Below are 25,429 nucleotides of genomic sequence, written 5' to 3' on the forward strand. Positions count from 1 at the left end.
GACTATAAATATAACAGCAGGTTATGTCACTTGCAGAAATTATCAGATGATTCTGCACTTATAAGGTGTATTGGTTAAGGGAATAAGACCGAGTATAGAAGTCAGGTGTTTATACATAGTTTTATACATAGATTTGCATGTCATTGAGTAAAATAACTATTTGATCCCCTACAACCCAGCCAGAATTCTGGCTCTCACAGATTGGCGATTACAATCAATCAGTTACAGATACTCCTGATCTCAACTTATGTGTATAAAGCACATCTGTCCACAGAATCAATTTCTTCCATTCCAACCTTTCCAGCACCATGGGCAAGACCAAAGAGCTGTTGAAGGACATCAGGGACAAGATTATAGACCTGCACAAGGCTGGAATGGGCTGTAAGACCATCAGCAAGATGCTTAGTGAGAAGGTGACATCTGTTGGTGCGATAATTTGGAAATGGAAGAAATGTAAAATGACCATTAATTTCCTTCGGTCTGGAACTCCATACATGATCTTGCCTCATGGGGTGAGGATGATTGAGAAAGGTGAGGGATCAGCCCAAAACTACACAGGAGGCACCTGTTAATGATCAGAAGGCAGTTGGTACCATAGTCACCAAGGTCCCCCTGCTCAAGAAGGCACATGTACAGGCCTTTCTTAAGTTTGCCAGTGAACATCTAAATGATTCAGAGAAGGCTTAGGAGAAAGTGCTGTGGTCAGATGAAAGCAAAATTGAGCTCTTTGCCATCAACTCAATCTGCTGTGTTTGGAGGAAGAGAAATGCGGAGTATGATGCCATCACCACAGTCATGCACAAAGGTGAAAACATTATGCTTTGGGGCTGTTTTTCTGCTAAGGGTACAGGATGGTTTCACCGCATTGAGGGGCCAATAAAATCTTGGACAAGAACCTCCTTCCCTCAGCCAGAACACTGAAGATGGATCGTGGATGGGTCCCAGCGTGACAATGACCCAAAACATATCACCAAGGCAAAAAAGGAGTGGCTAAAAAAGCAGCACATTAAGATCATGCAGTGGCCTAGCCAGTCTCCAGACCTCAATCCTATAGCAAATCTGTGGAGGGAGCTAAAGCTTTGAGTTACCAAGCTTCTGTGGACAGGTGTGCTTTTGTACACAACAAGTTGAGATCAGGAGTATCTAATTGATTGATTGTAATTTGTGTAGCACAATCTGTGGGAGCCAGAATTCTGGTTGGGTTGTAGGGGATCAAATACTTGTTTCACTCAATGACATGTAAATCAAATTATACCTTTTGTGTAATGTTTTTTTGTTGATATTCTGTCTCCATTAAAATTAAGCTTCTATAAAAATTAGAGACTGTTAGTTTCTTTGTAAGTGAGCAAACCTACAAATTCAGCAGGGGATTAAATTCTTTCCCCCTCTGTATTGTTTGTTTGAAGAAAAATGTAGGTAGATTTGTATGTGGTGTGTTTTTTAATGTTTTGTTTCTTTTTGTGCTACAGCTGAGGGATTGCCCCAAGTATATTACTTTGGTCCCTGTGGGAAGTATAATGCCATGGTTTTGGAACTACTGGGTCCCAGTTTGGAAGACCTTTTTGATCTTTGTGATCGAACATTCTCTTTAAAAACTGTGTTAATGATAGCCATACAGCTGGTAAGTTATTATGTAAGGTGAGAAAACATGTAAAGTATAATGTAATTTACTTTTCATTATTTGTTTGTAATTATTATGTAATTTACTTTTATTTCTTTGCATACTATTAAGAATGTCCGTAGATTAAAGTAAAAGCAATGGCTATCAGTATTTCCTAAATTTGTCATGATTGAGTAATGGTGGATGTTCCCAATTTAGCATGTTGTATATGGAACAAGGAAATTAACATGTACTCTTTTAAAACCAATAACATTGTAGACTGTTTTTTGATTTTTTTTTTCAAAGCACATTTACACTTAAATCTCTTCTTTACACCAACACAGGTCATCCAAATTTGATTTCTCTAATGAAGGTTTTCACAGTATGCACTTTGATGGAATTGGGAACTATACTGTTCAGTAACAAAGTTTAAGTTGGAACTTGGAATGTGATGGCTAGCTAACTTGCATAATTTTGGAAAATGGCCATTAAAATCATGATGATGAAATGCATTAATTAAATTTATTGCATGTTGTACAACTACTATAAATGAATGTTTCTATAACTTTAATGCTATTGAATTGAAGAGATTTGTAGTCTTTATTTCTGAAATTAGTCTGTTTAACAGAAAATGCTACTGCTGTTTACTGCCAACAAGAAAAACTATAAGAAAATAAAATCAATGCTATAATACTATTTCAATTTTTTGTTTGTGGTCATGAAGGAAAGTTGCCTAATACAAGTACATTACAAGAACATACAGGGCTTTTTTTAATCTTGTCTCTCCAAAAGTGCATGTGTGTAGTATGGAGTCTGCCATAATCACCCAAGTTACCACAGCGACATCAAGAATGCTTCCGTTTATTGATTAGTGAGTAAAAGTGTTTAGGTCATTCACACAGTTTATAGTGTTTAAACCGAACTGGTCTCTTCTCTCCATTTGAAATAAAGCAGTTGTAATCCACCCATTGAGTGCCTGAATGCTGTGTGCTTATTCTCTGCTTACTTCAAACCTACCTTTCTGACTTGGTTAGAAAGCCTCTTTGATATTACTTGTCAAAAGAACTAGATGGTCAATTGATCAGCCCTGCTGAGGAAAACATGACAATCTTTTGTGAAAGAAGTGAAATTTATCTATTTCTTTGCCAAAATTTAACGCCAAAAAAGAATTTTAACCGGCGCTCATGCTTTCCCAATTCTTGCTGTAGGACAAGGGTACTTTGTGCTTCAGCACTAACCCAGGTGATACAGCAAAGAATGCTTAGGCTCATAAAATTCACGCATACTTAAACAAAAAATGTGCAGCATCATTAATGTGTATTTATCATTCATGAGTTGAATGTTCCCCCAAAACAAGATATGAGAGCTATACAGTACGTGTGTGTGTTAGTTCTGCTTCTCTGATGCGTATTATCAGGGAAAACTTTCATGAGAGAAACTAAAGCTTCTGTTTCATTTCATTCAATGAATTGGACATTATCACCTACAGCTGATATTCCAGGATGAGATGGCACAATATTAAAGGTGCTCTCCCTCTGCTACCAGAAGAATATTAAAAAAAAAGTTTTAATACTCTGAATTTCTGCAAGTTTGTCCCTGAAATGTACTGTACTTGAAAATCACAGGGCTGCAAGTTAACACAGTTTTGTTAACCTGAATGACTACATGATACTGTATTATCAAATTTGAGTAATTCAATTCAAGTTTGATGGAGGAACAGAGCTGATCCAAACAGCATTGGGAGCAAGAACATACTGGGACAAGATGTTGGTTCCTTACAGTGCCCATTCATGTACACACTCATACGGACACTTACATGGTCATTTCATGGAGATATACATACATACACAAATACATACACACACACATACACGTGTATATATGTGTGTGTGTGTGTGTATAGATAGATATAAATGTATGTATGCGTGTGTATATACAGTCATGTCTATAAATATTTGGACAATGACACAATTTTAATATTAGTTTGGTTCTGTACACTACCACAATGGATTTGAAATAAAGCAATCATGTGATTAAAGTGTGGACTTTCAGCTTTAGTGTAAGGGTTTACAAAAAATATTGTATAAGCTGTTTAGGAATGACAGCCATTTTTCTGCATAGCAGTCCCACCCAAATTTCCAGGGGCTCAGAAGTATATGGATGTTTGACTGACAAGCTTTTCCATAGCCAGGTGGAGCATTCATTAACTATTAAGCAGGTAAAAGATCTGGAATTGATTCCAAGTATGGAATTGCATTTGGAAAATGTCACTGTGCACTCTCATAATGAGGTCCAAAGAGCTGTCCATGCAAGTAAAACAGGCCATAATTAGGTTGAGAAAACAAAAAAACCCTTTAGAGTGAGAGAAGAAACATGAGATGTGGTCAAATCAACCATGTGGTATATCCTTAAAAAGAAGTAACACACTGGTGAATTTGGCAACACCAGAATGTCTGGAAAACCACAGAAGAAAACTGTGCTGGATGATTGCTAAATTCTGTCCTTGGTGAAGAAGAACCCCTTCAGAGAATTTAGCAGGAACACACTCCAGGAGGTAGACCTGTCATTGCCAAAGTCTACAATCAAGAGAGGATTTCATGAACGTAAACACACAGGGTTTACCACAAAGTGCAAACCACTGGTAAAGCTCAAGCATAGGAAGGACAGATCAGACTTTATCAGAAAACATTTTGTAAAAGCCTCTCCAGTTCTGGAACAGTTTTCTGTGGACAAAGGAAACTTAGATCAATATATACCAGAATATTGGAAAAAGAAGAGTATGGACAACAGAAGAAATGGCACATGATCTGATGAGTATCACGTCACCTGTGAAACACTATGGAGGCATTTTTATGGCATGACCATGCATGTATGTGAAAGGAAGTCAGTCACTAGTGTTTGTTGATGATATGAGTGCTGGTAGAAGTAGGAGGATGAATTCTGAAATGCATAGGACTGTATTTTTTTGTCAGATTCAGCCAAATGTTGTAAAACTGATGGGATGACACTTCACAGTACAGATGAACAATGAGCCAATACATACTGCAAAAGCAAGTCCAAGTGCTTTTCAAAGCAAATAAATAGAATATTCTTCAGTGGCCAAGCCAATCAACTGACCTCAACACAATTGGACATGCATTTCACTTGCTGAAGAAAAAACTAAATGCAGAAGTTCCAAAAAACAAGCAACAAATGAAGACAACTGCAATTAAGGCCTTCATGATTGTTAGTTGAAAATATGGGGACCATGCATAAAAAATCTTCCTTTTCTAAACAGCTTATTCAATATTTATGATAAACCCCTTGAATTAAAGCTGAAAGTCTACATTTCAGTCACATCTTAATTGCTTTGTTTCAAATCCATTGCGGTGGTGTACAGAGCCAAATTATGAAAATTGTGTCACAGTCCAAATACTTATGGACCTGACTATCCATCTTTGTACTGTATATACACTAGGGAGCTTTTCTTGCCAACCCGCCGACCTTCGCTGCGCGCCACACACTTTTTGCATATGTGGATTTCACTTTCACCAAACAAATTTTTTTTAATTCTCATGGACAGGCCTCTTCATTGGGAAGAAACACTACTTTTCCCTGATGGCAACACAAATTAGACAATCAACAAGTCTCCGACTTAAAGTTTAAAGCCAAGCAATAACTACATACTTCTGTCATATCACCTATGTCCATATATTCTTTCTCTTTTCTCTGTTCCGTTATTTCACAGAGTAATTTCCGTTTGTTAGCACTAATGTGATCTTTATCAGTTTTTCTTTTTAGACTTTCAAATTTTAGTATTTTCATAATCTCCAACCAGCTCTGCTTGTGTATCGCACCAACGTTTTTGAACCTCTTTACAACATTCTACTTTGTCTTCTACTGTCTTTTATTTATGACCTTGCTTGGAGCTGATGTCAGACAGCTCCTGCGCTAATAGCATTCACACAAATGAAACGTGATTGGACCATGTGTGTGGTTGTAAATGTTTGAGAGGAGGAGAGGAGTGCGGGACTTCTCAAAATCTCTAGTAAAAAAAAAAAAAGTCATCTCACGGGACCTAATTATCTCTTGCGGGGGTTGAAATCATCTCTGAGAAATTCTCGTCCCAGGATTTCCTTTTATAATAGAGAGATATATGTATGTATGTATGTATGTATGTATGTATGCAGTCAGTCAGTCACGTACAAGATAGGGACTATAGGTTTGTACTTAAGTTGAATTTGTTTGTAAGTCGGAACAGGTACATAAATTTAAGAAATGCTATTGTTGACCGACTGTAGCCAAGTGCTCTGCCAATGAATGATGGAGTTTCACCTCTCTCTGACCTTTTTATTTCTTCTTTATTTTCAATGGTGATGGTTTTTCTCTTCTTTACTGTATCACCAGCACTTGCATCAGATTTGTGTTTCAGAGACATTGTTGAAGGGTGAAGACAAAAGATTAAGATGAGCTCTTATGCACAGTACGCGCTATCACAGCAGGAAGGCACCAGTCGTCAATACATCTGATGTACTGACAAGAGACAACTTCCTGCTACGTATGTAACAGTACAAGCAGGCTTACTATTGAGCATGAATGGGGGCTCGACAGGCGGTTCATCACCAGCCCACCTCACAGTCACCTCCACTATAGTATGCTGCCTGCAGCGTCCGCCCACGGAGAACGAACACGGTGCGGCCAAAGGCGAGTAGTGAATCGCCCCCATTCAATAGGCAGCCATCCAATGCACACTACAATGCTACCCCCTGCCGCCCCGTTCACCCTCAATGGCCTCCGTTCAGCCACAACTGGGTCACCGCTTGCAGCATTACCAGCCGCCCACTGAGAACGAATGGGACAGCCGTATGTGGTGGTACAACAGACAAAAAAAGATGGCTGGATGGACAATTTATAAGGGGGGACCGGAAGTGATGTAAAGTGATGCTGGGAAAGCCGTGGTGGTGGATGGGAAGATGACGTTATCAGGAGGGGACCAGAGGTTAGAAAGGAACCCGGAAATGGCTGGTTTCAGTAGTCGTCCGGGAAAAATTATGGCGGTGGTGCTTCGTTCTTTCTAGGGGAATATAAAAAGAGAGGTTAGTACCCCACCGTTGTCCCCTGGCACGACTTGTCGCGGTGTGCGTTGGGTCCTTAAGCTGCTCCCTATGCGCTCGTGCGTGACATGACCCCCTTCAGCCCAGACCCATCGGATTGGGCGGCCTGAACTGAGAGGTTGTGAACCCGGGAGAGAGCATGAGCATTGGCTTGAAGGTTACCTCGGCGATAAGTGACGGTGAACTTGTACGGCTGCACGTCCAAAAACCACTTGGTGATCCAAGGATTCGAATCCCTGTGGAGGGCCATCCACTGGAGGGCGGCATGGTCCGTCACCAGGGTGAATTCCCGGTCCAGCAGGTAGTATCGCAGGTTACTGCCCACTTGATGGCCAAGGCTTCCCGTTCCACTGCTGCATACCTCATCTCCCGGTCCAACAGTTTCCGGCTCAGGTATATCACGGGGTGCTCGACACCGTCGATGCTTTGGCTCAGCATGGCACCTGGACCTGTGTCCGAAGCATCGGTCTGGAGGATTAAAGGAAGAGAAAAATCAGGAGTTCTCAAAACAGGTGCTGTTGTTAGGGCCGTTTTTAAGTCACTGAATGCCCGTTCCGTTAAATCGTTCCACACCACATGTAAAGGGGCCCGTTTCTTTGTCAGATCTGTCAAAGGGGCGGCCCTCTCAGAAAATCGAGGTACAAACTGGCGGTAGTAACTCCCTAATCCTAAGAAGGCTTGCACCTGCTTCTTGTCTATCAGATGGGGCCATTCAAGGATGTCTTTTATTTTTGAACTCTGTGGTTTCACCAGTCCTCCTCCTACCAGGTAGCCCAAATACTTGGCTTCGTTCAATCCAAAATAACATTTCCAAGGATGGATCCGTAGCCCGGCCTTCGCTAGCGTCAGGACGAAGGTGTAAACCTGCATCACATACTCCTCCCAGGTGCCGGAATAAATGACCACGTCATGCAGGTAGGCGGCACAATAAGACTGGTCTACCAGATGCTGAAAGGTTGCTGGTGTCCTGTGCAATCTGAATGGGAGAACCTTGTATTGCCAGTCTCCACTAGGGGTGCTAAATGCCGTTTTTTCTTTTGTGGATGCCGTTAAGGGAATTTGCCAGTATCCCTTTGTCATGTCAAGAGTAGTCAAGTAACGGGCTGTCCCCAGCCATTCGAGGAGCTCGTCCACGTGGGGCATGGGGTAGGCATCAAATTTGGAGCCTTGATTAAGACGTCGAAAGTCGTTACAAAATCTCCACGACCTGTCCAGTTTAGAAACGAGGACGATGGGACTGGTCCACGGACTGTGACTTTCTTCAATGATGTCCATGGCCCACATGCGCTGGACCTCTAGTTCCACCTCTGCACGTTTTGCCTCCGGGAGGCAGTAGGGCCGTTCCCTGAGTACCACCCCCGGGTCTGTCACTATATCGTGCTGAATCAGCGAGGTGCGGCCCGGTGCTTCACTGACCACTTCCGGGACAGATAGGACCGCTCGTTCGAGCTCCTGTCGCTGGTTGCGAGTCAAATTGTGACGGAGGTTAAGTTCAGTTGTTTTTGAGAAAAGGGAGAGGGTAGGGCTGGCAAGAGGGTGGTCTTCCCTGTCTTTCCACGGCTTCAGTAGATTGACGTGATATACCCTCTCGCTCGGTCGATGATTTGGTTGACTTACCAAATAGTCCATGAGCCCTTTTCTTTCTTTAACCTCGTAAGAGCCCAGCCAATGGGCCAACAATTTGGAGTTGGAAGTGGACACAAGCACCATTACTCGATCTCCCGGCTGAAACTCTCGCAGGGAGGTTTCTATTATAGTTCCGCACCTGCACTGCTTGAGCTTTCGACATGTGATCTTTTAGTAAGGGTCTTATTTTCTCCAATCTATCGCGTTACTGCGCAATACACTCTAATATGTTGGTGGAGAGAAGTACCTCTCCTTCCCAACCTTCTTTTAGAACTGCCAAAATGCCCCGGGGTTGGTGCCCATATAACAGTTCTGTTTTGTCTTGGTAGAGTAATATATACAGTAATCCCTCCTCCATCGCGGGGGTTGCGTTCCAGAGCCACCCTCGAAATAAGAAAATCCGCGAAGTAGAAACCATATGTTTATATGGTTATTTTTATATTGTCATGCTTGGGTCACAGATTTGCGCAGAAACACAGGAGGTTGTAGAGAGACAGGAACGTTATTCAAACACTGCAAACAAACATTTGTGTCTTTTTCAAAAGTTTAAACTGTGCTCCATGACAAGACAGAGATGACAGTTCCGTCTCGCAATTAAAAGAATGCAAACATATATTCCTCTTCAAAGGAGTGCGCGTCAGGAGCAGATCATGTCACAGAGATAGAGAAAAGCAAACAAATCAATAGGGCTGCTTGGCTTTTAAGTATGCGAAGCACCGCGGCACAAAGCTGTTGAAGGCGGCAGCTCACACCCCCTCCGTCAGGAGCAGAGATAGATAGAGAGAGACAGAGTTTGTTTTTCAATCAAAAATCAATACGTGCCCTTCGAGCTTTTAAGTATGCGAAGCACCGTGCAGCATGTCGTTTCAGGAAGCAGCTGCACAAAAGATAGCAACGTGAAGATAATCTTTCAGCATTTTTAGACGAGCATCCGTATCGTCTAGGTGTGCGAACAGCCCCCCTGCTCAATCCCCCTACGTAAGGATCAGAAAAAGTCAGCGCAAGAGAGAGAAAAGTAAGCTGGGTAGCTTCTCAGCCATCTGCCAATAGCGTCCCTTGTATGAAATCAACTGGGCAAACCAACTGAGGAAGCATGTACCAGAAATTAAAAGACCCATTGTCCGCAGAAATCCGCGAACCCGCAAAAAATCCGCGATATATATTTAAATATGCTTACATATAAAATCCGCGATGGAGTGAAGCCGCAAAAGGCGAAGCGCGATATAGCGAGGGATTACTGTATTGCTGTACTTTTCCCTATTGTATTATTAATATGTAGCCTTAGAATGCCTAATCTCACAGACTTACCACTGTTTATAAGGTATCTATACTAATAAAAGGCAAAGCACTCACTCACTCATCACTAATTCTCCAACTTCCCGTGTAGGTGGAAGACTGAAATTTGGTAGGCTCATTCCTTACAGCTTACTTACAAAAGTTAGGCAGGTTTCATTTCGAAATTCAAAGCGTAACGGTCATAACTGGAACCTCTTTTTTGTCCATATACAGTAATGGACTGCAGCTCGCTGGCCATGGGAGGCGGGGTTGCGTATCGCGTCATCACGCCTCACACATAATCATGTGAACTGACTGTGAAGGAGAAAGGACGGCCTTATATGGCGTTCGTTTATAAAACAGCGGACAGGCTGTGTAAAGGCAGCTTCACAAAAAAACAGATCCTTAACAAATTGTTATTGGTATATTTTCCCTCAATTTAAAAAGGTTTTCTTTTCTTCTTAATTAAAATTTAAAAGCAATACTTCACCGCTGCGAAACCCTTCTAGCGCTGACGTCCGAGGTTCGATTCCCGTAAAGGAGTGCAGTGAGTGTGTACGCCTAATGAGCCAAGAATTAGGGCGAAACACGTGTCGCGTACTCTTTGCATTATTTGACAGTAAACTATTTTCAACTATTCTATGATCTGCTTCTCACAACTGAAGGCACCGTGGCTGATGTTAGCTGACTTGCTGGCCAACCATAAGTGTTACCTGGTAGGTAACCACCCATACAATCAGATTGTGATTCAGACTACGAATGCCGTGAATGTAATTACCCCGATCTACATGCTAGAGAAAACCTCAATGAAGAAGAAACAGTGTGTAAGCATACATATTAACACATGTGCAATTAAACGTGTGCATTTACGGGGTGATTTTTCAGGCTTAAAAGCTCGCCTTTTATTAAAAAGGTAAATGCAAACTGTTTTCATTCTGAAGGGCACAAAACACGTTGGATTTCAGCCGTTAAACACGCAAAAATGTCGGTGCACCAGATAAATAAGCGCAACATATTATCAGCTGTATTGTATGCTTACAGTACATATAGAAATGTGTTAATCGTTAACTAATAGTATGGGATGGTGTTTTTCGACTCAGCTACAGATGCCGATGGAGACCAGAACTGCTTTGGAAAAAATATGAATGCCTTGGGGCCGATCTGGAAGAAAGTAGCGCAGCGCCTTGATTTAAACGATTCCATGTCTTGGTGGGTTTGTGTAGCTTATTGTCAATATCTTTACACCTGTTTTTAAGACTTATTGACTGAAACGGGCTTTCACGAAAAAAGTTAGGGCTTTGCTACAGGATACACCCTCCACAAGTTAAAGAAGTAAAAATAAAGGTATATATTTCTGTTTTATTTAAACCTTTTAAGTTCGTATGCATAGCCCCATTTGGCTGTTTTAGTTTTTTTTTTTTTCTTTCTTCAGTAATATTTAATCTCCTTAAAGAAAAACAACATATGCATTTACTTTTTTTGTATCTCTTTAGTAATATTTTAGTGTAAAAGGATAACCAGTATTTAAACCTTTTGTTACTTTATAAAGTTATTTTACACAGTGTTGAAAAATTAATAAGAAAGCTACATATTTTGGCAGCTGCTGCTTTAATTTTCAATGAAATGAAAAACGCTCTCCAAGAGAAAACCTCAATGAAGAAGAAAGTTTGCACTATCTAAAAAGGAGAAACCCACATTTATAAAGGTTTGCTGCAGATGACTTAACTGAAAATAAATGAATAGTTCCTATGTGTATAATACATATTTATCTATTTGACTTATGCCTTTATTCCAGCAACTTGCAACATCTGAGGTACAATTTGTTACATTACTTTTGTTTTTTGCAGCACAGGCAGGTGAAGTGACTTCCTCACGGTCACACAGTGGTGTCAGTACCAGGATTTGAATTGACAAGCTCCAGGTTTACTGAAATATTACTGAAGAAAGAAAAAAAATGAAAACGGGCAAATGGGGCTATGCATACAAATGTCCATTCATCCATTATCCAACCCGCTATATCCTAAATACAGGAGCAAATCCCTGCCAACACAGGGCACAAGGCAGGAAACAAACCCCGGGCAAGGTGCCAGCCCACCACAGGGCGCACACACCCATACACACTCACACACCAGGGACAATTTAGAATCGCCAATGCACCTAACCTGCAAGTCTTTGGACTGTGAGAGGAAACCGGAATACCCGGAGGAAACCCAGACAGACACGGGGAGAACATTCAAACTCCACGCAGGGAAGCGAACCCGGGTCTCCTAAATGGCACCTTTCACTGCGCCACCATACCGCCCGCATACAAACTTAAAAGGTTTAAATAAAACAGAAATATATACCTTTATTTTTACTTCCTTAACTTGTGGAGGGTGTATCCTGTAGCAAAGCCCTAAGTTTTTTCATGAAAGCCCCTTTCAGTCAATAAGCCTTAAAAACAGGTGTAAAGCTAAACTTGCAGCACCGCTATTCAATTACACTTGCCTAATGCCTCTCCTAAGGGGAGATACTGTGGGATCTGGGCATCAGTCAAAGCACCAATCACAGGCCCGATTAGAAAGCGGGAAGCAGTGATTTGTCGTCTCCCTCCCATGTAACAATCACAGCCCATGTTACAACGCACTATGTATGTATGTGTATGTGTATATATGTATGTGTGTGTGTGTATGTGTATACTGTATATATGATATGTGTGTGTGTGTGTGTATATATATATATATATATATATATATATATATATATATATAATGTATGTGTGTGTGTATATATATGTGTGTGTGTGTGTATATATGGGGATATGTGTATATATATATGTGTATATGTAGATATGTATATATACAGTGGTGTGAAAAACTATTTGCCCCCTTCCTGATTTCTTATTCTTTTGCATGTTTATCACACAAAATGTTTCTGATCATCAAACACATTTAACCATTAGTCAAATATAACACAAGTAAACACAAAATGCAGTTTGTAAATGGTGGTTTTTATTATTTAGGGAGAAAAAAAAATCCAAACCTACATGGCCCTGTGTGAAAAAGTAATTGCCCCCTGAACCTAATAACTGGTTGGGCCACCCTTAGCAGCAATAACTGCAATCAAGCGTTTGCGATAACTTGCAATGAGTCTATTACAGCGCTCTGGAAGAATTTTGGCCCACTCATCTTTGCAAAATTGTTGTAATTCAGCTTTATTTGAGGGTTTTCTAGCATGAACCGCCTTTTTAAGGTCATGCCATAGCATCTCAATTAGATTTAGGTCAGGACTTTGACTAGGCCACTCCAAAGTCTTCATTTTGTTTTTCTTCAGCCATTCAGAGGTGGATTTGCTGGTGTGTTTTGGGTCATTGTCCTGTTGCAGCACCCAAGATCGCTTCAGCTTGAGTTGACGAACAGATGGCCGGACATTCTCCTTCAGGATTTTTGGTAGACAGTAGAATTCATGGTTCCATCTATCACAGCAAGCCTTCCAGGTCCTGAAGCAGCAAAACAACCCCAGACCATCACACTACCACCACCATATTTTACTGTTGGTATGATGTTCTTTTTCTGAAATGCTGTGTTCCTTTTACGCCAGATGTAACGGGACATTTGCCTTCCAAAAAGTTCAACTTTTGTCTCATCAGTCCACAAGGTATTTTCCCAAAAGTCTTGGCAATCATTGAGATGTTTCTTAGCAAAATTGAGACGAGCCCTAATGTTCTTTTTGCTTAACAGTGGTTTGCGTCTTGGAAATCTGCCATGCAGGCCGTTTTTGCCCAGTCTCTTTCTTATGGTGGAGTCGTGAACACTGACCTTAATTGAGGCAAGTGAGGCCTGCAGTTCTTTAGACGTTGTCCTGGGGTCTTTTGTGACCTCTCGGATGAGTCGTCTCTGCGCTCTTGGGGTAATTTTGGTCGGCCGGCCACTCCTGGGAAGGTTCACCACTGTTCCATGTTTTTGCCATTTGTGGATAATGGCTCTCACTGTGGTTCGCTGGAGTCCCAAAGCTTTAGAAATGGCTTTATAACCTTTACCAGACTGATAGATCTCAATTACTTCTGTTCTCATTTGTTCCTGAATTTCTTTGGATCTTGGCATGATGTCTAGCTTTTGAGGTGCTTTTGGTCTACTTCTCTGTGTCAGGCAGCTCCTATTTAAGTGATTTCTTGATTGAAACAGGTGTGGCAGTAATCAGGCCTGGGGGTGGCTACGGAAATTGAACTCAGGTGTGATACACCACAGTTAGGTTATTTTTTAACAAGGGGGCAATTACTTTTTCACACAGGGCCATGTAGGTTTGGATTTTTTTTCTCCCTAAATAATAAAAACCATCATTTAAAAACTGCATTTTGTGTTTACTTGTGTTATATTTGACTAATGGTTAAATGTGTTTGATGATCAGAAACATTTTGTGTGACAAACATGCAAAAGAATAAGAAATCAGGAAGGGGGCAAATAGTTTTTCACACCACTGTATGTATATGTATATATGTTTACATAACCTCTTTAACACACTACTTCTCTGCTGCGAAGCGCGGGTATTTTGCTAGTTATTGTATATAACTTATCCCCACCTTCCCTTCTATATCTATAACCTCAGGCAATTAGATGTAGTAAAAAGACGAGCAGAAGTTAAGTTACACATAAAATAATGTATTACTGATAATATTCATAAATAATAACAAAATGCAAAGTACATTTGAATATTGGCAACCATACAACCTGATTAAATGGTGATATGTAGTTCAGGCGGCACACAGACTTGTAGTTACTTAAATGTCTCTAGTTAAGGCATCATTGGTGCTCAGCTTTCAGCCACATGTCTGTTCAAAATGGCTGCTAAACTGTGCTCTTCGTTGTGTTGTCTTCATCATCACAGGTTAGCAAGAGAGAGATACTTCATCATATGTTGGTTGGTAAGAGAGATTGTGAGGTTTAAACACGTACATTTATAGATGTTCTGTCCAACCCCTACAGCCAATAGGACATCATGGTACTTAAAGGCCTCTGAGACAAGCCAATTCCAAGCAGCCATACCTCAGACCTATGGGGGAATAGAACATCTTAACACCTGCCCCCAAACCATATGTTAAAGTACACCTTAGCCTACTTGCGGGGGGGGTAGAAATGACTTTAGCAAAGAAACTAAGCAAGCTGGTTTAAGACACATCCCCCAAATCCTGTCGTAAAATTTAAACAGACCCATTTCTAAGGGTGAGGGGTGGGGGTAAACACTAAATTACATTGCTTTGCCTAAATTACAAATAAAGACATACAAAATATTTATCAAGTTATATGTAAAATCTCACATCACAACAAGTTCAAAAGGGGAAAAGGCCCTAGAGGCTTGTGACACCTCCCGATAGGCGAAAAGTACCAGGGGTAAAAGCTGGTCCAAGTTCCTACCGTCCGCGCTGACTACCTTGCGGAGCATCTGTTTGAGGGTTTGATTAAACCTTTCCACCAACCCATCCATGTGAGGATGATAAACCGATGTTTTAAGATTCTTAATGCAGAGTAACTTGCCAACCTCCCTGAACGTATCCAAAGTAAAGGGTGTGCCCTGGTCCATAAGAACTTCTTTGGCTTTGCCCAATCCGGAGAAAAGCCCTAATTCCCGTGCAATATTTTTTCACTCGCTCCAAAGTTTTCTCGGCTAAGAGGTGGACGTGAGCTAGTTCACAAACCTCCCACCGGTAGATCCGTGGTACTAACAGTTTCTGCCTCTCGCCTTCGTGTTCCGCAACTCGCTACAGCAGATTGTTCTCCAAGACAAAGCAGGGTCCTGGTGGTGTGGAATCTGCCGACGATATGTAGTCTACGGACATGATGGCATTCCTGGCAAACTTCAGGGAATCATCATTCCACTGTTCTCTTTTAAAAGACGCCGGCGTAGAGCGTAACTGATAATCTATGCCGGCGAGTGGATCAGGTGGGCAGTCTGGGGGAGTGTCTGTCCAACCCAGAACCTCACCCAGTTGCACTTCTGGGTCGAGGTCTGTTGCTGAAGAGGGCTCCCCCCGGCTGTCTACGTCATCAATAGTTGCCGAAGTGCATGGCGTGGGAGCAGCTGGGAGAGCCCCTTGACCCTTCATAATCAGACCCAAGTTAGGTTCAGTAGTGGCCTCTGTTCTACCGTGTTTACTCTCTGACCAGTCTTGTCCCAGTATGACCTGAATAGAGGACTTTGGCAAGACAGCGACGAGCAGTTGTTTCAGCTTCCCCCTTCAGGTGATGTAACACTTTACGGACCTATAGGATCTGGTCTTTCTGTGTACACAAGTCACATTCGTTATTTGAGCTACCCATTGTCGTGGTAGAACATAACGGCAAGCAACAATGGTAATGTTACTCCCAGAGTCAAATAATGTCACCACTGAGTGCCCGTTTACCAACACCACTCCCGTATTAGGAACCGGCAGGGGATTCAACAGTGAACAGTACCTCTCTCCTTTGGCCCAGGTGCAGTCCATCGGCTCCGCAATGTTGAGTGGACAGGTGGGAAGGAGGTGTCCCACCTCACCGCACTTGTAACAGTGCGGCGGGGCAGGCACCCTCTTTCTCAGTCTTGCCGGAGCCTCCGCTGCACGACGGGTGGGCTCAGGGGTGGCAACATGTCCCTGTCGGACCCTGCGAGCTGGCTTCTGCAACCCCCCAAGTTGGGTTACTGGCACTTGACGCTCAAGAACCTCCAAAAGACCATTCATGTCCTTATAGGGGTGCCTTCGGACCTGCTGTGCGAGATAGTCCGGCATCACGTTGACCAACCCCTCACAGGCTACCTGCTCGACCACCTGGCGGGCCTGGTTGACATCTGGCCAAAGCCAGTGCCCGAGCTTGCCCCAGAACTCGAACGCCTGGGCTCTAGCTGGGCAGTCAGGGTGAAATTTCTAATGCCACCATTCCCTCGCCTGCTGGCCTGAGGTTACGCAGTAGCGTTTAAAGATCTCGGCCTTAAGGAGGTCATAGTCCATGGCTTTCTCCTCAGGGAGATCATGATAGGCGTGCTGCGCAGCGCCCTTCAAGTACGGCACCAGTATGGACGCCCATTCCATCTTCGGCCACTGGTTCCAAGAGGCAGTCCTCTCAAAAACTGACATATACAACTCTATTGTCCGACTCGGAGAGCAGGACGATAGGAGGTAGTGGAGGTCGTGCAGGCTCCGGCTTTATCTCTTCTGCTGCAGCCGCCAGCCGTCTTCTGGTCTCCGCCTTCGTGGTGGCCTGGTCCACCTTCAAAGCCTGGAGCTCATTTGCCGTAGTGGTCAGGACCGCATTCAGGTCTTGCTCTTCTGACATCTTTCAGGCTGTTTATCCTGCCGGCTACGCCACTGTAATAAAAGCAGACCACAAGCATAAAGGTTGTGGTGCATGTCGGGTCCTTAAGCTGCTCCCCATGCACTCGTGCGTCAAAATACATACATACATACACACACATACACATACACATATAAATATATATATATATATATATATATATATATATATATATATATATATATTCAGGTCGTGACGCAAGATGTTGGCCGTAAATCAAGTTGTTTGCATGTCAGGCCGGTCGTATATCAAGGGTCGACTATATATATATATATATATATATATATATATATAATATAATTATACACCTCCTATATATTATACACACACCACAAAGTCGCAGTTCAGAGTTCGTGGCCTCGGTCATTTGCGGATTTTTCCTTACAACCTATTTAATAATTGTTAGCGGAAACTGCAAATATCCCTGGCAATTTTTATGGCTTTTATCGTGTCAATACTGTACTGTGGAGAGACCAGGAAGTAACTGTAGAGGAAAACGCGGCTTGGGATGGTGAAAGGAGCCAATAGAATTTGAAACTGCAACTCCCAGCAGTTCGTGCAGTGGCTGTGATTGGTCTTCCGCTGAGGGTGCTGGGGCTGTTGGGGTCAAATGATGTCAGTGCGGCTTTTAAAAAGGGGGCCGGTGACCAAAAGCAAAAAAAAAAAAGTTTTTGTAATTGGTGTTACAAGTTCCTGTCTGTCTGCCTTTTGTTGGGTTACGTGTACTTATTCATTTTGTCCTGGATCGTTTCGTGCGTCTGGATTGTCTGCCGTCTGCCTGTGTACATGAGGACTGTACGTGGATTCATGGCCATCCTGCAAAGAAAGGAGCACTCCTGAACCCATCCACCCATCTTCACCATTTCAGGATCTAGCGGTAGGACTATCTTTACATTCCCATTCAACGTGTGGATCTCTGGACTATCTATTTTCATCATTACATTTCATCCATTGCCGTTTTTCCTGAATGTTTTTCATGATTTACTGTGTGTGTTTTGTTTGTGCTTTGTTGTATTTAATGTATAATCGCTGTAAAAGGAACAGGGGTAGTATCGTTTTCATTTATTTCATTTGTTTTCATTATATTCTTTATTTGCTGTTTGATTACCGGTTTGCTTTGGTTTTGTCTGTTTGTGCGTGCATGCGGGTCGGGCCAAGGCTGTGTGCGTCCCTGGTGTCTCCACCATAAACATAAATAAATTGCCGTCTTCTCAACGGTGTGAATCTTGGCGGCACCGGACTGCTACAGTGTTATTCATTTCTCCTTGCTACTGATTGACTGTAATGCATCCCCAGCTGAGTGTTCTTGTGTTTTCCATTTTGTTCCTCTTAACCCTTAAACCGCCACAACCGGCTATAGTCGTTTCCCAGTTCCATTTACGAGCACGCAGGAGCTGATCAGTCAGTGCCGAACATTCATTGAGCAGCCAGCTCATGACCACTGCCAGCCCCTTGTGAGCAGGGTGGCTGAACGCACTCCTAGAAGACACGGACACTCTTCAAAAAAAACCCTCTTATAAAACGCTGTTAGACCACTTTCACATTGCTCCCTTACTTGCTGGGCTTACATGCGGCTGTTTCTGTCGCGTGCTATGCTTCTCATATGACGTTACGCGTACTTAAAAGCCTGAACAGCACCTGTCCTTTTTGGCTGATTACTTTGTTTCTTTCTCCTCCCTCCAGACATCGTCTGCTCCTGTTGGGGGTCCCACTTCCGTTGTGCTCCCCTATGATGTTTGCCTATTCTTTTAATCGATAACTAACTGCATACTGAGCTTGTTTTACTTCTGAAAGAGACATGTTTGTTTGATGTGTTTGAATAAAATTCCTGTCTCCCCAATCTCCTGTGTTTCTGAGCAATTCTGTGACCCAAGCATGACACCTTGCAGCACTGCAGCCTCACTGTCTCTGGGATTCAGCCACTACACTAGAGTAACCTGCCAGCGTCAGGCGCTATATATATATAATATAATATACATACTAGGGGACTCCGCACCCTGCTTGCTTCGCTTGCCAATCCCCAGGTACAATTTAAAGTGTTCTCTCCCCCCCCCATGGGAATTGTTACATATGCATTATGTTCACTTTTTATTTTAAAACTTCAGTAAAAACAATATTTGGAATGAACTTCAAGATTGCATTTGGTCTTACAGCGTGATAATGCAACGTATAACTGGCCGTGAGTGAATATCGTTTCTTTGTCTTATATAAATAAACCGACATTTTCATATGTTTGTCCTTGTGATTTGTTAATTGTCATTGCAAAAGCTATTCTGATGGAAAACTGTAAACGTGTTAATACAAATGGCATAATAGGATCTCCTTTTTGCCCGAACACCGTTTCGAGTTCATTCAATAAAGATAAGACTTTCTGATAAAACAATCTCTACTTATGAAAGTGGGAATATCCAGAGCCGATGTAGCCGGTGCCATTGTTCTCAAGAAGCTACGGATTTCTGGCCATTATGGATTGAACGTCAATGTAATAAATAAATCTGGCCGACCGATAGTTCTGGATATTGCCATTGCATCATGATTTAACTGTTGCAATGCTCTTGGACTACCTTGATATGATGATGGTAATATTACTGCTTTACCTATTTTGAATTTGTCTGAACTATTGATGTTTGAATTTTGAACATAATCAATGAGACCTTGCATATGTTCCGTTCTAAGTTTAGCTTGATTCGATTTAATAAAGAAGAAACGATTAGCTGCGACTTTTATATACGCATTAATAATGTAATGTTGTGATAGATGTTGAGATGATAGAAGTGGGTTAAATACATGGGAATGTATCACTAATTTTGACCTGAAATGTTGTGTGGCTGTTATTTGTTTTTCTGAATGCGTTTTGTTTCATATTGTACGACCATCCTGTTTCGCCATCTGGGGAACGCAAAGGAAAGAGTAAAGTGATGGCATGTGACAATGTATTTGACATAAATGACGAATCATGCTTTGCCTTTGGATATACACAAATATCTAATCTGTCTTGGATATCTCTGTCTTTCGAAATTATTATCGCTGACAATTCGTCACATGTGGGTTTATTATAAATGTGACTGATCTTTCGGATACATATAGAAATCCAAGAAAATTTGTTTGTCCATGTTTTGCTGATACATTTCCTGTAAAGTGCAATACTTTTGAATGTATGGATTTGTATCCATTATTGACTGTATAATTTCTATTACGTCTGATCGTTTAACTCTTTCGATTCTGTGTTGGATCGCTTCTCCGTGATCATAAATATACACCTGATCAAATTGTGTGGTTTTTTTTTTTGTTTATTTTTCAAAATTAAACTTGTCATAGCTGAAGACAGGTTCTCATAGTGTATGGTCCATTATTATGTAAGTCAACATTTTGTGCATTGAATAATGCTGAAGTGAAAGGATTATTGTAGACGCGTATATTGTGCCTGTAGTGTTTGTGGATTTCACTTTCACCAAACAATAAATCTTTTAATTCTTGTGGAAATGCCTCTTCATTAGGAAGCAGCAGTACTTTTCCCTGATGCCAACACGAATTAGACGATCTACAAGTCTCTAATAAACTTTAAAGCCTTACAATATCTACATACTTCTGACATATCATCCATGTCCATATATTCGATCTTTTTGCTGTTCCGTTATTTTACCTAGTAATAATTTCCGTTTGTTTGTGCAAATGCGTTCTGTACTTTTTTTTTTTTTTTTGACACTTTACAATTTTTTTTGTCCTATTTTTGAACTTGCTCTGCATGTGTATCGTGCCAAGGTATTTTTTGAGCCTTTCAAATTCCACTGCTTTCATAATCTGTAACCTGCTCTGCATGTGTATGGTGCCAACATTTTTGAACGTCTTTATCAAGTTCTACTGTGTCTTCTATCACTTTTTTTATTTCTGACCCCGTCTGGACCTGCAAGGTTTTCAGTTTCACTTGTTCCAGTCTGATTATTACTTACCTTGCCTTGGTCACCATCTCATGGGAACATGCTTCCAATGGATGTCAGTATGACGTGACTTGACTGTGTCGCAGGAAGTGAAAGTGTCTCTGCCTCTCTGAAGTGTTTCTCTTCAGAAGATTACGTCTCATCGCAAGTTTTTTTTTTTTTTCCTAATATACACATACACACACGCGGGCTTTGCCCCCTGCTCGCTTTGCTCATCCATCCCCTATCCCCCCCCCCCCCCCCCCCCCCCATCTCTCACGTTGTGAAGAGGGGGGCTGAACACATGCTAAGGAGATGCGGTCGCTCCTTCAAAACCCCCTCTTAAATGGTGATACAATGGGAAACAAATCATTTTTTTTTAACCTCCTCTTTGCTCGATTGCCTGCTGGCTTGCTGCTGCTGCAGTGCTGCATGATCTGCATGTCATGCAGTGCTTTAAACATTAAAAGACTATATAACAGCTGTCCTTTTGTCTCACTGCCTTGTCTTGCGGAACGTTAGTGTCTCCTAGAAAACCACGTCTCATCTCCTTCTAAGCCTTCCAAGATTTTTTTTTTATAATATATATATATATATATATATATATATATATATATATATATATATAGCTGCATTTTGTTTCTTGGATATGGGTGACACAAAGTAGGAACCACCATTAGTACTCGGTACTTATAATTGTACAGGGACAATTTAAACTTAATTTCCTTCTGATCTATCTTAAAATGTAGAATTTCTCCAAAATTATTGGAACAGCAAGGCCAGTTTGTTTTTGCTCTGCACTGAAGACATTTGTATGTGAGATCCAAAGATGAATGTGAGAAGAGAGATCAGAGTTTTGGCTTTAATTCCCTGGTATTTACAACTAGATATGTTGAAACAACGTAGAACATGGCAGGCACATTTTGTATCAAACCACCCAGTTTTTCAAGTGTGCAAAATTATTGGAGTATGAGAAGCAGACCGGTGTTTGTTTACCCAGGTGTGTCATATAAAATTCATTGTTTAATCATTAAATAGCACTGGATATCTTTTCTCACTTGAAGCTTTGGCTTTCATCTTTGAAAGACTACATTTCTGATTAAGAAGGGTACACCAACATGAAGGCCAGAGAGCTGTCTGTGGTAGAAAAACATGCCATTCTGAAGCTGAGAAAAGGGGGGAAATCCATCAGAGGTATTTCAGAAATGTCGGGCATAGCCAGTACCACAATTTGGAATGTCCTGAAAAAGAAGGAAACCTTTGGTGTACTGAGCAGCTGGCATTGAACCAGTTACCCAAGGAAAACAACAACAACAACTGATGACAGTCAAATGAGAGCAGTAAAGAAAAGGCACAAAACAGACCACAACATCATGAACAACCGACAAAGAGCAGGGAAGGAAATATCACAGTCCGCTGCTCTAAGAAGACTCGAAGAACAACATTAGAGGTCATACTTCAAGATTCAAACCACTCATCAGCAGTAAGAATCGGAAAGCCAGATTGCAATTTGCAAAAAGTACAGAGATGAGCCACAATAGTTCCGGAATAAAGTTTTATGGATTGTTGAGACCAAGACTAACCTCTTCCAGAGTGATGGAATGACCTGTGTATGGAGAAAGAAGGGATCTTAAACATACTGTGAGGCATGGTGGAGGTTGTGTCATGGGCTCCTTCTGCTTCTTACATGGATGCTACTGGAACAGGTTTAATCATTTTTATTGATGATATAACTCATGATGGTTATAGCAGAATGAACTCCGAAGTCTACAGAAACATATTGTCTGCCAAAATATGGACAAATGCATCCAAAGTAATCTGGAGGAACTTTGTTTTGTGGCATAATAAAGATCCAAAACACACTGCCACCTCCACATCGGATTTCATCAGGGAGAAAGAAATGGAAGGTTTTGGACTGGCAAAGTCAATCACCAGATCTTATCCCAATTGAAAATGCAATTCACTTGCTGACGAGAAGACTGAAGGAAGAAACCAACAAAACAGACAACTATGAAGAAACAAGAAATCTGACTCTGTGGGTCATAGGTTCGATGCAGTTATTGCGAGTAGTGTGATATGCAATCAAATATTAAGTATTTTTAACTTTAATTTGGTAGAAAACATTCTGTTGCAATACTTTTGCTCATATGAAAAACTGGGTGGTTTGATACAAAGTGTGCTATTTTCTATATCGTTTAACATATCTAGATGTACTGTAAATACCAGGGAATTAAAGCTGAAACTCTGATCTTTCTTCTTATATTCATCTTTTAATCTAACACAGTAATGTCTTCAGTGCACAGCAAAAACAAATTAATTGGCCTTTCTGTTCCAATACGTTTGGAGGGGACTGTAAATGCTTTGTCTTTCATTGGATTTCAGATGTAGGGTGTGTTTTTGGTAAGATTTCAAAATAGAAATGAATACTTTAGCTGGAACTAAAACATCATAAAGCAAAATAAATGACTTGGATCAGCTTTAACAGTAATTTCTAGATAAGCTTTGTCTAGTTTTTTGAATTAGTGGTATGTGATCTGAAACACTAGACATCTTGAGTGGGAAAATTCAGTTTGTAATTTTATTAACTGTAGTATGGCGTATAAAGTAAGGTATCATTTATTTTCAGCATTGTGCAGTTAAACATTATTTGGCTGCATTTGATATAGTAATTACTATCATTTTTAAATGTCTATTTTATTCATAAATGGACATTTTGTATTTCTGTGTCATATCTTTCTTGCAATTATTACACAGTTATGTTGGTAGTAGTTCATTTTTTTTTTTTCTTCCTTTGAAGATAACACGCATGGAATATGTGCACTCAAAGAACTTAATATACAGGGATGTGAAGCCAGAAAATTTTCTTATTGGTCGACAAGGCAATAAGAAGGAGCATGTTATTCATATAATAGACTTTGGATTGGCCAAGGAATACATAGATCCAGATACCAAAAAACACATACCCTATAGGGAACATAAAAGTCTTACTGGAACTGCCAGATACATGTCAATCAATACTCATCTGGGAAAAGGTATGTAAACTTCAAAAGCAACCACCAAATGGTTGCTTAATAATCTACAATGTTTAAACCCTTTGTTATGCCAGGTTATGCCTTTTTTATTATGAATTGTTACATTTCAAATTACTATGTTAATTTAGTCTAAACAATATCACCACTTATTGTTAGATTTTTAACTGTTGTCATTTGTTACATTGTTCATCCTATTTACCCAAGCACAGTATTATTTCTTTTAATTTACAGTTACCATTTTGTCATTCTTTTGGTAAAATTTGCAGCAGTTTTTGAAGACTTTGAATATGGGACAGACCAAAATACTTTGTTTTTCAATTTTCCATCTTTGGTTGAACTAGTTGGGGGTTATATTGCAGTCAGAGGAGAAAAGTTCAGTTGTGTTACACTCCCTGATGAAGGCGTTAGACAGTTTAGAATCACCTACAAGAAAGTTTATACGGAGCAGTTTTCCCCCTTTATGGATTTGCTTTTAATTCTTTTATTAGATTTGACTGTAAATGCTGAACAAGGTACAGATAAGACACCAATTTCACTTTATATGTAAATATTACCCTTACATGTATTTTATTGAAACAGTAAAATTATCATTTTCTTCCTGTATACAAATTTGGTCTTTCTCTTTTAATACATATTGTTTTGTCAAACAGCCAACTGTCAGAGGAAAATGGCAGGTTGCATTTTTGTCAGTATTGGTCATCATATCTTTTTTCTTTCAGATAGCCAATGTTCTTGATCACTGTAGACATCCTCCTTTTCTTTGCTTAACATTTTTTGTTTTGGTGCCTTAGAAATTCATAAAAAAGCATAATGGCTGATCTATTGTGTTGTACCTACCTATATATTTCACTGTAATATTGAGTTTCATGTCGTCGTCTTCTTTTGGGTGATTTCATTAGGGGGTCACCACATTGAATCATCTTTTTCCATATCTTTGTCCTCCGCATCTTGCTCAGTTACATCTATTGCCTGCATGTCCTTTCTCACTACATCCATAAACCTCCTCTTTGGCTTTCCTCCCTTCCTCTTACCTGGCAGATCCATCCTTCTCCCAATATACCAAGAATCTATCATCTGTTCATGTACAAACCAATACAATCTTACCTCTCTGACTTTATCTCCCAACCTGCGCTGACCCTCTAATGTACTAATTTCTAATCTTGTCAATCCCTGCCACACCCAATCCAAACATTAACATTTTTAACTCGGCCACCTCCAGCTCTGTCTCTTGTTTTTTGGTCAGTGCAACCATCTCCATCTCATATAACATAGCTGGTCTCACTACTGTCTTGTAGACAGTCCCTTTCACTCTTAGGTTCCAGTCTATCACAAAACACTCCCAATAATCTTCTCCAACCAGTCCACACTGCCTGCACTCTGTTCTTCACATCTCTTCCATACTCCTCGTTACTCTGTAATGTTGATCCCAAGTATTTAAACTCATCCACCTTCACCAACTCTACCCCCTGCATCCTCACCAGTCCTCTGACCTTCCTCTCCTCACACATGTATTCTGTCTTGTTCCTACTAAACTTCATACCTCTCCTCTCTGGTGATACATAAATGATAAATTTTCATGTTTTTG

At 40.9% G+C, this 25,429-nt stretch overlaps 1 protein-coding gene across 14 annotated transcripts in view; it reads left to right on the forward strand.

The window, feature by feature from the left end:
* Positions 1 to 25,429, forward strand: part of csnk1g1 (casein kinase 1, gamma 1) — a 286,572-nt gene that overhangs the window by 63,024 nt on the left and 198,119 nt on the right. For 10 of the 14 annotated variants that reach the window (XM_051920337.1, XM_051920332.1, XM_051920327.1 and 7 more), the window contains exons 5-6: positions 1,470 to 1,621; positions 23,610 to 23,844. The exons of 3 other annotated variants lie outside the window; for them this stretch is intronic. In XM_051920337.1, coding sequence (XP_051776297.1) covers positions 1,470 to 1,621; positions 23,610 to 23,844 — 387 coding nt within the window. The remainder of the gene's footprint in view (positions 1 to 1,469; positions 1,622 to 23,609; positions 23,845 to 25,429) is intronic. One more of the 14 variants, XM_051920329.1, reaches the window with a different exon arrangement.

The sequence above is a fragment of the Erpetoichthys calabaricus genome, chromosome 17, assembly GCF_900747795.2.
Source record: "Erpetoichthys calabaricus chromosome 17, fErpCal1.3, whole genome shotgun sequence".
Lineage (NCBI taxonomy): Eukaryota > Metazoa > Chordata > Cladistia > Polypteriformes > Polypteridae > Erpetoichthys > Erpetoichthys calabaricus.